This window comes from Coregonus clupeaformis, unplaced genomic scaffold (genome assembly GCF_020615455.1).
Source record: "Coregonus clupeaformis isolate EN_2021a unplaced genomic scaffold, ASM2061545v1 scaf0083, whole genome shotgun sequence".
Lineage (NCBI taxonomy): Eukaryota > Metazoa > Chordata > Actinopteri > Salmoniformes > Salmonidae > Coregonus > Coregonus clupeaformis.
The window spans coordinates 217,501-232,500 of NW_025533538.1; the positions used below are offsets into that span (position 1 = coordinate 217,501).

Genomic DNA, 15,000 nt, shown 5'->3' on the forward strand with positions numbered 1-15,000 from the left:
TATTTCTATGGTTATCCATCACATAAACTACAGGGAGTGGATGAGTTATGTTGTTTCTGTTCTGTTGTGTAGCTTTGGTTAGAAATAGACGAGTAGACTATATGGCATTGAGTCTCTCTCGGTCTGTCTGTTGGTCTGTCTTTCTGCCAGTCTGTCTCTCCATCTGTCTGTCTGTCTGTCTATCTGTCTGTCTATCTCTGTCCTTTTTCCCCGTTTCTTATCAGTGGAACACATGGACTGGGCCTTTATCTTCTTCTGTTATCGTTGTGGCCTATAGGTGACCATTCAATGGTACGTACAACCCTCTGAAAACACACACACACACACACACACACACACACACACACACACACACACACCCCTGTGAACGCCGCTACGCCAGACAGTTTATTGCTTGTACTATAGGCCCACTATATCACTATAAATAAACAATGTGTAGACTATATGTAGCAAGTTCACAGGGGTGTAAGTTAATTTAGTAAGGAGTAGAAATGGATAGGCATGAATCGTTTATGCATAGCCAAGTTAGTTTAATTCTTCGCAAATTCTTATGAATAACGACAAAATAAAGGTAGTTAATTTACATTGGCACCCTATTTCCCAGGTCAAAAGTAGTGCACTGCATAGCGAATAGGGTGCCAATTGGGACGCCGCCTCGGATTCAACAGAACGAATAGCGGGGCAAACACAAACTACAACAAAACACGTGGGCACCGTGCCTATGGCTGCATTTCTCTAGGTTCTATAGCTACAACCGCTACAAAATCATAGGCCACATGCGTCGTGCGCCTTGTTGCGTGCATCCCCAAAACGTCGACCATGTTTCAGGTTCCAACTAGCCTACAACATATTTGGACAGTGCTGCTACAGGTCTTCTATGCTTATAGTGCACATGCACGCACTGGTGTGATAGTGAGAATTGAGAAACAGGGAGGCAGCCAGCGATAGGAGCACATTCTGAGTCAACCATACATACATAACAGACGCCCGTCGTTCGGGACCGCCGCCGTTATTAGCCTGAAACGAGCAGCACGTAAGCTACTGTAATGGTAAAGGTATAGGCTATATAACTGTAACGGTACTCACCCAAGAGAGGATCCGGAGGATGGTGTGTGGCTGCTGGAAGAACGTTATAGGGTTGAAAGCACCTCCAGCCTTCCCAGCTCCATATGCCATGCCCTCCATTTTCCGACTCCGGGCGGTGCGTGTGCGTGTCAGAGAGTGTGTGTGTTCTCTCCCCTCCCCGTCTCTCTCTCAGAGAACCAAGAGAGTTCTTCTAATGGATTTTGACACCATATTCCAGTCTATTCAACCTATTTCTCTCCCTCTCTCGTTCTCACTCACTCACCAACTCTCTCTTTATTCTATTTGTTCCTATCTCGAATCCCCGCTTCTTATCTGTTGCTGTCTATCTGCCTATGTTATGATTATCTCGCTCTCTCTATTCCCTAATGCCATGGTGAAGAACAGGGGAGAGAGAGAGAGAGAGAGAGAAATGTGTCGGTGCGCGTAACCCCGTTGTACAACCTATCCTCACAGGGTTACGCACCTCTTCTCAACATCACAACGGCCCATTGGAGAGTCATGTGCAGCACGTTTGTCATAGCCGGGAAAGAGAGAGAAGAGGGAAACCCTGAGGGGAGGGGGTAGACCTACACAGACTTTGGCAGTCTAGTTTTGGCTTCTAATTGCGTGATAATCTTAGGACACAACAGGGATGGCATTTAGACCTACCTACCATAGACAATTATGATAGAAATGTGGGCCTGCAAATATGACTCTATCTGTACATTTTAGTCATTTAGCAGACGCTCTTATCCAGAGCGACTTACAGTGAATGCATACATTATTTTTTTCATACTGGCCCCCCGTGGGAAACGAACCCGCAGCCGGCCAAACCCTCCCCTACATTGGACGACGCTGGACCAATTGTGCGCCGCCCATGGGTCTCCCGGCCGGCTGCGACAGGTCTGGACTCGAAGGATTTCTAGTGGCACAGCTAGCACTGCGATGCTGTGCCTTAGACCACTGCGCCACTCGGGAGTCAATGTATCCATTCAAATTATATTGATCAGCTATTCTAAAAGATGTGATTTATGTTCCACTGAAAATATCACTGAGCCAGTACATAGACAATTCTTAATACCTTACTGGCTCTAACACAGGAGTAAAATTCCGTAGGCTAATTGCTAGAATAATGGTCTACAGTTATAATAAACGCTTCCATCTAGCGGTGATGGAGGGAACAGTCACGTTGGGCTCAGTTTGACGTCAACGATCTTACGTTGACAAAGCTGGCCAATGACAGAGCAGATATCGATACGCGCTCCTTGGTTGGACCAGTGAGAGCGTTTCTGCTCAGGTTGCTAGGAAACGCGTCGTGTCCATGTTGCCGAGGCGGAAGGAAGATTCTGGAGTGTAAAATAAAAAACACAAAGCAGTTTTGAACATTTTGCTAATATATGTATTTGTTTGTACCCAGCCATGGTGAAATTAAGAGCAAGGTGCCTTCTTGTTGGTAAGATTTTGAAATCTATTCGTTGCTAAGAAGTTGATTTGGGATAGCCAACGTCTGTACCGTAATGTAGCTGAGTTAGGCTAGCTTGCAAAACGTTGGATAGGACAGCAGTATAGCTAGATAGCTAACTAAGTTAGAAAAGGACCTAGATAGCTAACAGTTTTACAACCATTTACAAGTTACCTAACTCAAGGGTTACACGTTTGAGCAGGGTAAACATGGAAGAAACGTATGTATTCGCTCTCCCTCTCTTTCCCACCTCTCTCTGTCGTTCTCTCTCTCTCGCGCGCGCCACCGTTGACCTCTCCCTTTTCAGGAGACGCAGCGGTGGGGAAAAGTGCTCTCTCTCAGATGTTCCGGAGTGATGGAGCACACTTCCAGAAGAACTACAGTATGGTGAGAAAATAACTTCGAGATGCACACACACACACACACACACACAAACTGGCCTCGCTCTAGCCTGGTCTCCCAGATCTGTCTGTTTGTGCTCTTGCCAACTCCATTGCCAATTCCATGGTAACAGAATTGTGCTGCGACTCAGATTTTTCACTTAAAATGTATGCCAAACAAAAACCATTGATTTAAAAAAGTTTAACAATCTATACAACTCTATGCACAAGGACTACTTTGAACAATATACACTGAACATTTTACAAAAACGGATTTACTGGAAGAACTGTGCTGATGGCAAGTTTGGTAACCGAATTTAGGTAAAATCTCCCTCAGTTTTTTGTGTCCACATATTCCAAAAGCTCTGTTCAATATCTGCTCAGAATTAAGATTCAACAATGTCTGCAGAAAGAATGGGGTGTCAGCTATGACATGACACATTGCCTTTAAAATATATATATTTTGGTTATTGAACTACATTAAGTGAAGTGGATTTACATCTGGTAACGGAATTGTGGTAACATAATTTCATCATGTGTCCCTAATCTGTATTTGAGATTCTTCAAATAGCCACCCTTTGCCTTGATGACAGCTTTGCACACTCTTGGCATTCTCTCAACTAGCTTCACCTGGAATGCTTTTCCAACAGTCTTGAAGGAGTTCCCACATATGCTGAGCACTTGTTTGCTGCTTTTCCTTCACTCTACAGTCCGACTCATCCCAAACCATCTCAATTGGGTGGAGGTCGGGGGATTGTGAACGAATGACAAAACTGCACATTTTAGAGTGGCCTTTTATTTTCCCCAGCACAAGGTGTACCTGTGTAATGATCATGCTGTTTAATCAGCTTCTTGATATGCCACACCTGTCAGGTGGATGGATTATCTTGGCAAAGGTGAAATGCTCACTAACAGGGATGTAAACAAATTTGTGCACAAAATTTGTGAGAAATAAGCTGGTTGTGCGAATGGAACATTTCTGAGATCTTTTATTTCAGCTCATGAAACATGGGACCAACACTTTACATGTTGCGTTTATATTTTTGTTCAGTATAGGTACACAAAGCCAAAGATATAAATATGCAATATCCTCCTTTCCATATTTGGGTATTATTCTACACACTGGCTATTATTTTAATCTGAACCAATCATAGACGTCTATGTTTCACAAGTTTGGACATCACAGCACAGAATTGTACGTTTTAATCACTTAATCATTCATAAACAAAATTGATATCAGTAAAAACACTATAACTAATTGATAGGTCTACCATTACTTGTTACTTCTGTGAACTTTCATTATCCTCCCTCCTCATGAGGGAGAGAAATTAGAAAATATCTTAAAGATATTTGGGTTTTTGGTGATGGAATTTCAAAAATGTCTCCAAAACTAAATATAGGTGTTGATATTGGTTGGCACTGGTCTTTATTTCAACATTATTGTGTTTTGATGTATTTCTAATACCTTTTAAGACTTTTCCATATGTTTGACCAGAAATGTGCCTACATTTTTGTATGTAAAATGGTTGAAAATGTACATATGCCTTAATGTCTCAAAACTATAGAATTTTAGCTTTCATTTGACACCCGATTTGACATGCTCCAATGAACTTCACATGTTGGTGATCATGGGTCCTTTCACATGGAAATGTCCTGCTGTCATTCTCAAGCCAAACATTGGTATGACAATGAAGAGTTGACATGATAGCACAAACAGACTGGCACTCAGGCCAGCTGGCCTCGCCTGGTTACCTGTCTAGGGCCAAGCTGCCCCTAGATGCTGATCTTGGATCAGTGTTGCATTTCCCCCATTAATGGTTAAGGATAGTATAGGATTGGGTGAGGGGAAGGTGATCCAAGATCTGTGTGCGAGTGTGAGTGTAGCTGTGTCAGCAGGACTGAGGGTTGAAGCAGGAGAAGGGAACGTTGATAATTGATACAGCCAGGCTCAGGAAAGCCACTGGCACATCTGCTTATTAACAAGCACACCACACACACTGCATAACAACAACGCACTGGTGTGAGTGTGTGTGTGTGTGTGTGTGTTGTGACACACAGGTCTAAGTGAACAGAGACAAATCACATTTTATTTGTCACGCTCCGAATACCACTGGTGTAGACTTTACTGAGAAATGCTTGCTTACGAGCCCTTCCCAACGATGCAGAGTAAAACATTTGATAAAAATATTAAATAATAATAATAATAGTAACTCAAGAGGAGTAAAATCCACAAGAATGCAGCTATATACAGGGAGTACCAGTACCAGATCAATGTGGAGCTATATACAGGGAGTACCAGTACCAGATCAATGTGGAGCTATATACAGGGAGTACCAGTACCAGATCAATGTGCAGCTATATACAGGGAGTACCAGTACCAGATCAATGTGGAGCTATATACAGGGAGTACCAGTACCAGATCAATGTGGAGCTATATACAGGGAGTACCAGTACCAGATCAATGTGGAGCTATATACAGGGAGTACCAGTACCAGATCAATGTGGAGCTATATACAGGGAGTACCAGTACCAGATCAATGTGCAGCTATATACAGGGAGTACCAGTACCAGATCAATGTGCAGAGGTACGAGGTATTTGAGGTAAATATGTACATGAAGGCAGGGTAAAGTGACCAGGCATCAGGATAGATAATAATAAGGTATTTGAGGTAGATATGTAAATGAAGGCAGGGTAAAGTGACCAGGCATCAGGATAGATAATAATACGAGTAAAATAAAGAACAGAGTATCAGCAGCAAATGATGAGTGTAAAAGTGTGTGTGTGTTTGTGTGTGTGTGTGTATGTAGTGTATGTGTGTGAGAGTGACAGTGTAGTGTGTGTGAGTGAGTGTGTATATAGTGTGTATGTGGGTCTTTCTGGTAACTATGGTACCAGTGAGGATTTCCTACACTGGACAACTTGTTACAGCTTTTTGATAAATCATTGATAATAATCTGCCAATAAGTCATTGATAATAATCTGCCAATTTTTTTCATGTCATTACATTAAGATATAAGGGGGGATCATAGCTGTATTCAATAAAATTCACGAGTTGATTTAAAACCTATGTTTAACCCTTTCTCATGGTTGGTGTCTTGATGGATTTGTCCAAAATCTTATGACATAAAACATTACTTTCCTGTCCTTGCATTTATGGTAGAGTAAGTTGTCGTTATATCATATATTAACCATTAATCAGTTAAATTAGACATTGAACTTGAACCCTGTAAGAATCCTGGATCTAGCTGTCGGACAGTTGTTTGTATAGAGATCTCAGAAATGCAGTGTAACTACGTAACATTTCTCCTTATGTTATGGGGTGAAAACCGTTTTCATGGGCATACAAATCCTCCCAAAATTATGCAATCGCAAAATAGAGTGCTTCTAACTGAAAGAATAACCATACCGTGATACTTAAAACCTCAATTGATACTGTCATTAACATGGTTCTTCAATAATTATGTATAATACTTGTTGTTTAATTACGCCGTGATAATTTCACACATCTTCATCTGATCCAGGAAGGAATTTTCTGAATGAGAGTCAAGTGAGGAACAGCTGTTGTGATAGCGCATGCGATGCTACAATAGCCCAAGTGCTAAAAAACAAAGGTGTTCCTGAGGAATGTCCAGAATATTTTGGTGTCTCATTCCTTACTCCGGTGAAGACAGTTGTGACTGGATTCACATTGGATCTAATATCCCTAGCGAATTAATGTTGATCATCTATTGTAGTCTTGTAGTCTGCTTGATTTACAGCAGGGTCTCGTTAGATTTAACAGAGAAAGCACCAAGGTAATGAGTTCATGTTTTCATATGTTTTTGGGCCTCGGATTGGACACAGAGTCTACTGTGCGTAATTGTGTAGGATAGACTATTGCGCAACACCCAACGCAATTCCTATTAATTATTCTGGATTTAATGACAACAAATGACATAGCCTAATGGGCTTCTTCACAACATGATCTGGTAATGAAATAACATGACAAATACATTTTGGTTTCCATGCTACACCTGCAATTTTAGACAATACAAGGGATTTGAAGAACCCTACTTGAATTTGGAGCTCAGAAATGAATAATAACTAATACTGGCTTGAACTTGGCTTTCCATACACATCCTTCCATTACAAAAGGAACCTGGTTTTTGGTCGCATTCTCATTATGAAAACAGAGCTGGTGAGAAGAATGCTACCGGTATTCATGGCTTTATTATGTGTGCCTGCGTAGGCCACATAGGTTACAGAAACATCGCCATGCATGCATCCAATCTATTTAGTCAGGCCACATCATTCTCACATATTTTAGAATATAATAATAATGACAAGATCAATACATTGGCAAGGCCTACATTTTTTATTATTCTTAAAGTGGTAATGACATACTTTTTTTGGACACTTTTTGCTTTCTGTTTTGGGGTGGGGTGTGAGGGGGAAAGGTTATACATTAAGCCCTATATGTACATAAATCAAAATTATCGCATTTGAGTAATTTAGCAGACGCTCTTATCCAGAGCAATTAGGTTAAAGTACCTTGCTCAAGGGCACATCGACAGATTTTTCATCTAGTCGCCTCAGGGATTCAAACCAGCAACCTTTCGGTTACTGGCCCAATGCTCTTAACCGCTAGGCTACCTGCCGCACAATTGTATAACACTGAGGTCCTTGAAAATTACAATTAAGTGCTTGAAAAAGTCCCTGAAAGTCATTGAATTTGACTTGCCAATGTCTGTATGAACCCTGCTTGAAGGATGTATAGTCCTATGTTGTTGTATAGGTGGAGTTATGGGCCAATTTGCATATATTCCTCTAAGTACACATGTGGAACAACATACAGTTGAAGTCGGAAGTTTACCTGTACCTTAGCCAAATACATTTAAACTCAGTTTTTCACAATTCCTGACATTTAATCCTAGTAAACATTCCCTGTCTTAGGTCAGTTAGGATCACCACTTTATTTTAAGAATGTGAAATGTCAGAATAATAGTAGAGAAAAATATTTCTTTCAGCTTTTCTTTCTTTCATCACATTCCCAGTGGGTCAGAAGTTAACATACACTCAATTAGTATTTGGTAGCATTGCCTTTAAATTGTTTAACTTGGGTCAAATGTTTTGGGTAGCCTTCCACAAGCTTCCCACAATAAGTTGGGTGAATTTTGGCCCATTCCTCCTGACAGAGCTGGTGTAACTAAGTCAGGTTTGTAGGCCTCCTTGCTCGCACACACCTTTTCAGTTCTGCCCACACATTTTCTATAGGATTGAGGTCAGGGCTTTGTGATGGCCACTCCAATACCTTGACTTTGTTGTCCTTAAGCCATTTTGCCACAACTTTGGAAGTATGCTAGGGATCATTGTCCATTTGGAAGACCCATTTGCGACCAAGCTTTAACTTCCTGACTGATGTCTTGAGATGTTGCTTCAATATATCCACATAATTTTCCTTCCTCATGATGCCATGTATTTTGTGAAGTGCACCAGTCCCTCCTGCAGCAAAGCACCCCCACAGCATGATGCTGGCACCCCCGTGCTTCACGGTTGGGATGGTGTTCTTCGGCTTGCAAGCTTCCCCCTTTTTTCTCCAAACATAACAATGGTCATTATGGCCAAACAGTTCTATTTTTGTTTCATCAGACCAGAGGACATTAAGTACGATATTTGTCCCCATGTGCAGTTGCAAACCATAGTCTGGCTTTTTTATGGCGGTTTTGGAGCAGTGGCTTCTTCCTTGCTGAGCGGCCTTTCAGGTTATGTCGATATAGGACTCGTTTTACTGTGGATATAGATAGTTTTGTACCTGTTTCCTCCAGCATCTTCACAATGTCCTTTGCTGTTGGGGATTGATTTGCACTTTTTGCACCAAAGTACGTTCATCTCTAGGAGACAGAACGCGTCTCCTTCCTGAGCGGTATGACGGCTGCGTGGACCCATGGTGTTTATACTTGCGTACTATTGTTTGTACAGATGAACGTGGTACTTTCAGGCGTTTGGAAATTGCTCCTAAGGATGAATCAGACTTGTGGAGGCCTACCATTTTTTTTCTGAGGACTTGGCTGATTTCTTTTGATTTTCCCATGATGTCAAGCAAAGAGGCACTGAGTTTGAAGGTAGGCCTTGAAATACATCCACAGGTACACCTCCAATTGACTCAAATGATGTCAATTAGCCTATCAGAAGCTTCTAAAGCCATTACATCATTTTCTGGAATTTTCCAAGCTGTTTAAAGGCACAGTCGATTTAGTGTATGTAAACTTCTGACCCACTGGAATTGTGATACAGTGAATTATATGTGAAATAATCTGTCTGTAAACAATTGTTGGAAAAATTACTTGTGTCATGCACAAAGTAGATGTCCTAACCGACTTGCCAAAACTATAGTTTGTTAACAAGAAATGTGTGGAGTGGTTGAAAAACGGGTTTTAATGACTCCAACCTAAGTGTATGTAAACTTCCGACTTCAACTGTAACAATCATTTTTATTTTTGTTTCAAGCTATTTTGAAATATTGATCCCAATGCCACACATTGGCCCCATTATTTATAGAAATACTAATATACATTATAGTAGTGTAAGTGTGCAGATAGGGTCAGTGCAGATAGGATCAGTGCAGATAGGATCAGTGCAGATAGGTTCAGTGCAGATAGTCCAGGTAACCATTGAATGAAATATTTTGCAGTCTTATGGCTTTTTCACAGTCTAATGGCTTGGGGGTAGAAGCTGTCTTGGAGACTGTTGGTCCGAGAGCCGATTCTCCGGTACCATTAGCAGAGTGAACAGTCTATGGCTTGGGGCCTTCCTCTGACACCGCCTGACATAGAGGTCCTGGATGGCAGGGAGCTTGGCCCCAGTGATATAATGGGCTGTCCGCACAACCCTCTGTAGTGCTTTTGCGGTCGAGGGCGGTGCATTTGCCATACCAAGCGGTAATGCAGCCAGTCAAGGTGCTCTCAATGGTGCAGCTGTATAACTTTTTGAGGATCTGAGGGCTCAAGACAAATCTTTTCAGCCTCCTGACGGGGAAGAGGCACTGTCGTGCCCTCTTCACGACTGTGCAGGTGTGTGGGCAATGATAATTCCTTAGTGATGTGGACGCTAAGGAACTTGAAGCTCTCGACCCGCTCCACTACAGCCCCGTCAGAGTGGAGAGATCACTTTGGGGAGCATTATTATCATGCAACACACACACAAACAGCATGTGGATGTTACCCAGACTCCCGACTCCAGACTCCAACTAACTGGGTTCAGTCTGTTGGACTAAAGGTCCGGTCCGCAGCCATTCCATTCTCCTCACGTTCTATTCCTCCCAAATGTCAGCCGGCCTGTTAGGTTACCTACCGACCGATCTGTTCCGCTATTTATTCCGGACAGGCTCTCTCTCTTACTCACACTCACACACACACACACGCACTCGCACACACACGCACACACACACACAACCTTTATGTATTCTGTACAGGCTCTCATTGACATGAGAGAGAGCCTTTCGGATTCCCATGATGCATCACATCAGCTCATTACCCCGTCTACATATTAGCTGGTTGGAATATCGCTGAGGAAGAGTGTGTGGGCGTGCGTGCGTGGTTGGCTGCAGTCCTTTGTGTGTGCGTGTGTGGCAGGTGGGCTGCAGTCTTACGCACACATATCAAATCAAATTTTATTGGTCGCATACACATATGTAGCATATGTTATTGCGGGTGTAGCAAAAATGCTTATGTTCCTAGCTCCAACTGTGCAGTAATATCTGACAATATAAAACAATACACACAAAATCTAAAGTAAAATAATGTAATTAAGAAATATAGATATATTAGGACGAGCAATGTCAATAAATGTCAATAAAATATATATGTATATGATGGGATGTATAGACAAAATGGACAGTATATTGATAGAATATGTAGTATATCTGTAGAATACGTTGATAGAATAGTATATGTACAGCAATAGTTGTATAGGGTGGACTTGACTAGAATACAGTATATACATATGAAATGGGTAAAACAGTATGTAAACATTTTTTAAGTGACCGGTGTTCCATGACTATGTACATAGGGCAGCAGTCTCTCTGAGTCCCATGTGGTAGCCGGCTAGTAACATTGACTAAGGTCAGGAAAGCGTGCTGGGCGGAGGCTGGCTAGTTGTGACTATTTAACATTCTGATGGCCTTGAGATAGAAGCTGTTTTTCAGTCTCTCGGTCCCAGCTTTGATGCACCTGTACTGACCCCGCCTTCTATATGATAGCGGGGTGAACAGGCCATGGCTCAGGTGGCTGAGGTCCTTGATGATCTTCTTGGCCTTCCGGTGACACCGGGTGCTGTAGATGTCCTGGAGGGCAGGCAGTGTGCCCCCAGTGATGTTTTGGACTGACCGCACCACCCTCTGGAGAGCCCTGCTGTTGTGGACGGTGCAATTGCCATACCAGGCGGTGATACAGCCCGACAGGATGGTCTCAATGGTGCATCTGTAGAAGTTTGTGAGGGTCTTAGGGGCCAAGCCTAATTTTTTCAGCCTCCTGAGGTGGAAGAGGCGCTGTTGTGCCTTCTGCACCACACTGTTTGTGTGGATGGACCATTTCAGATTGTCAGTGATGTGTACGCCGAGGAACTTGAAGCTTTTTACCCTCTGCTGTCTCCTGAAGTCCACGATCAGCTCCTTTGTTTTGTTGACATTGAGGGAAAGGTTATTTCCTGGCACCACTCCGCCAGGGCCCTCACCTCCTCCCAGTAGGCTGTCTCGTCGTTGTTGGTAATCAGGCCTATCACTGTTGTGTTGTCTGCAAACTTGATGATTGAGTTAGAGACGTGCGTGGCCACGTGGCTGATCACGCACCCTTGTGGGGCCCATGTATTGAGGATCCTCATAGCGGAGGTGTTGTTGCCACCTGGGGGTGGCCTGTCAGGAAGTCCAGGACCCAGTTGCACAGGGTTCAGATCCAGGGCCTCAAGCTTAGTGATGAGCTTGGAGGGTACTATGGTGTTGAATGCTGAGCTGTAGTCAATGAACAACATTCTTACATAGGTATTCCTCTTGTCCAGATAGGATAGGGCAGTGTGCAGTGCGATGACGATTGCGTCATCTCATGGATCTATTGGGGCGTTATGCAAATTGCAGTGGGTCTAGGGTGTCAGGTAAGGTGGAGGTGATATGATCCTTAACTAGCCTCTCAAAGCACTTCAACCCGGGACATATCCCAGTCCGCATGATCAAAACAATCTTGAATCATAGATTCCGATTGGTCAGACCAATGTTGTACAGTCCGTATCATGGGTACTTCCTGTTTGAGTTTCTGCCTATAGGAAGGCAGGAGCAGAATGGAGACGTGATCTGATTTGCTGAAGGGAGGGCGGGGGAGGGCCTTGTAGCCATACCGGAAGGTCAAGAATTTTAGCGCAGGCGATGTGTTGATAAAACTTTGGTAGTGTTTTCCTCAGATTTGCTTTATTTAAGTCCCCAGTTACAATAAATGCGGCCTCAGGATATGCGGTTTCCAGTTTTCACAAAGTTCAGTGTAGTTCCTTGAGAGGTGTCGTGGTGTCAGCTTGAGGGGGAATATACACGGCTGTGACGATGACTGAAGATTAAAAAAATGTTTAACTAGGCAAGTCAGTTAAGAACAAATTCTTATTTACAATGACGGCCTACCCCGGCCAAACCCGGACGATGCTGGGCCAATTGTGCGCCGCCCTATGGGACTCCCAATCACGGACGGATTGTGATACAGCCTGGAATCAAACCAGGGTCTGTAGTGACGCCTCTAGCACTGAGATGCAGTGCCTTAGACCGCTGCGCCACTCGGGAGCCCCTCTGGAGGTAATGCGGTCTGCATTTGATTGTGAGGTATTCCAGGTCGGGGGAACAAAAGGACTTGAGTTCCTGTATGTTACCACAATCGCACCATGAGTAGTTAATCATGAAACAAACACCCCAGCCTTTCTTTTTACCGGAGAGTTCTTTGTTCCTGTCTGCACAATGTACTGAGAACCCAGCTGGCTGTATGGACAGGGACAGTATATCTGGAGAGAGCCATGATTCCATGAAATAGAGCATGTTACAGTCCCTGATGTCTCTCTGGAAGGAGATGGAATGCACGCCTCCTGAGTCGGACCAAAAGTCCACTCCGCACACCTCTTCTCTGTCGGCATTGCCTTGGAGCAGCCCTTGGGATGAGTGGAATTGCTTCGGGGGGTGCGAACAAAGGATCCAATTCAGGGAAGTCGTATTTCTGGTGGAAATGCTGGTGAGTGACTGCCGATACAATATCTAAAAGTTATTTTCAGCTGTAGATATTAATGCAATATAAATTAATCTAATATTAATAAAAACAGGAACAGCCAGGAACAGGGCATCCATGTCTATTGGTGCCATTTTGCCCATTTGTGTGTGTGTGTGTGTGTGTCTGTGTGTGTGTGTTGGGCTGCAGTGTTATGTGTGTAACTTAGTCATGCTCCGTGGCTTGGGCTCAGATGAGTAGAGCAGTGCAGTGTTTGGTCTAAATGGCACCCTATTCCCTATCTACCCCATAAGGCTTTGGTCAAAGGTAGTGCACTATATAGGGAATAGGGTGCCAGTTGGGAAGGAACTTCAGTGATTGTAATATATATCATATATAATAATATATACCATTTAGCAGACGCTTTTATCCAAAGCGACTTACAGTCATGCGTGCATAAATCTTTACGTATTGGTGGTCCCGGGAATCGAACCCACTACCCGGACGTTGCAAGCGCCATCCTAGTAACGACTGAGCTACAAAGGACCAAATGAAAAGACCACCTTCCTTTCTTCTTCAAGGTTATCACAGATATAGGACTGATAGATGTCCTGTGTCAAAGTACACAGACACACACCAGGGCTGAACCATATCAGAAAAAAATTGAATTTAGATTTTTTAAAACTAAATATTGCGATTAGGGTTTGACGTGCAATATAGATCAAAACTTGGGTGAACTGTTAGAATCATATAAATAGAATGATTTATATTAACAAGAAAAGTGGAAAGCAGCATCGTTCTTGTTTGGAACAATCTGTTGACTGGATTTGCCCTAACAGAACAGAATGCAAATGTATAGTGAATCTAACAGTAAGGAGGAGGAACGGTGCAGCTTGAGTGACAAGGGCTAGCTTGTTTTGTGGGAAGCAATAGGAGAGAAAAAACGTCAACTTTAAAAATGGACGTTACATACGGCAGAGATACTTTTCAAAATATGGCATGTGGTATGGATCTTGTGCGATATGGATATTGCACATTTACATTTACATTTGACATTTTAGTCATTTAGCAGACGCTCTTATCCAGAGCGACTTACAGTTAGTATTGTGATTTCAAATGTTAATTTGATTAATTGTGCAGCCTTAACACACACACACACACACTTCTCCTCCTCCTCCTCCTGTGTCAAAGTAGGAAGAAAGCCTTTCACCTATCCTATGCTGTTAGATCTATGTTATAGATCTTTCATAGGAAACACGCAAAGAGAGTTCAAAGTGTTTGAAGAAGATAATTCAAATCAAATCAACGTATTATAGCCTCTAACCTATTGTTATGAAGAGACTGCCATGCTGTTTTATGATGGTTGGGTTTAGGTTGATGTGTGGCTGTTTTGTGATGGTTGGGTTTAGGTTGATGTGTGGCTGTTTTATGATGGTTGGGTTTAGGTTGATGTGTGGCTGTTTTATGATGGCTGGGTTTAGGTTGATGTGTGGCTGTTTTGTGATGGTTGGGTTTAGGTTGATGTGTGGTTGTTTTATGATGGTTGGGTTTAGGTTGATGTGTGGCTGTTTTATGATGGCTGGGTTTAGGTTGTTGTGTGGTTGTTTTATGATGGCTGGGTTTAGGTTGATGTGTGGCTGTTTTATGATGGTTGGGTTTAGGTTGATGTGTGGCTGTTTTATGATGGCTGGGTTTAGGTTGATGTGTGGTTGTTTTATGATGGCTTGGTTTAGGTTATTGTGTGGTTGTGTTATGAAGTTTGGGTTTAGGTTGTTGTGTGGTTGTTTCGTGATGATTGGGTTTTGGTTGTGGTGTGGTTATTTTATGATGTTTGGGTTTAGGTTGTGTGGTTGTTTTTTGATGGTTGGGTTTAGGTTGTTGTGTGGT

At 42.8% G+C, this 15,000-nt stretch overlaps 2 protein-coding genes across 4 annotated transcripts in view; one reads left to right on the plus strand and one right to left on the minus strand.

Moving 5' to 3' along the window:
• The window catches only part of LOC121555866 (synaptogyrin-1), a 17,446-nt gene extending 15,851 nt beyond the window's left edge, over positions 1-1,595 (minus strand). For both annotated transcript variants that reach the window (XM_041869721.2, XM_041869722.2), the window contains exon 1: positions 1,087-1,595. In XM_041869721.2, the coding sequence (XP_041725655.1) occupies positions 1,087-1,185 (99 nt within the window). In that variant the 5' untranslated portion in view covers positions 1,186-1,595. The remainder of the gene's footprint in view (positions 1-1,086) is intronic.
• A 785-nt stretch (positions 1,596-2,380) lies between these two features.
• ift27 (intraflagellar transport 27 homolog (Chlamydomonas)) overlaps positions 2,381-15,000 on the plus strand; it is a 17,085-nt gene continuing 4,465 nt past the window's right edge. For both annotated transcript variants that reach the window (XM_041869723.2, XM_041869724.2), the window contains exons 1-2: positions 2,381-2,518; positions 2,835-2,914. In XM_041869723.2, coding sequence (XP_041725657.1) covers positions 2,485-2,518; positions 2,835-2,914 — 114 coding nt within the window. In that variant the 5' untranslated portion in view covers positions 2,381-2,484. The remainder of the gene's footprint in view (positions 2,519-2,834; positions 2,915-15,000) is intronic.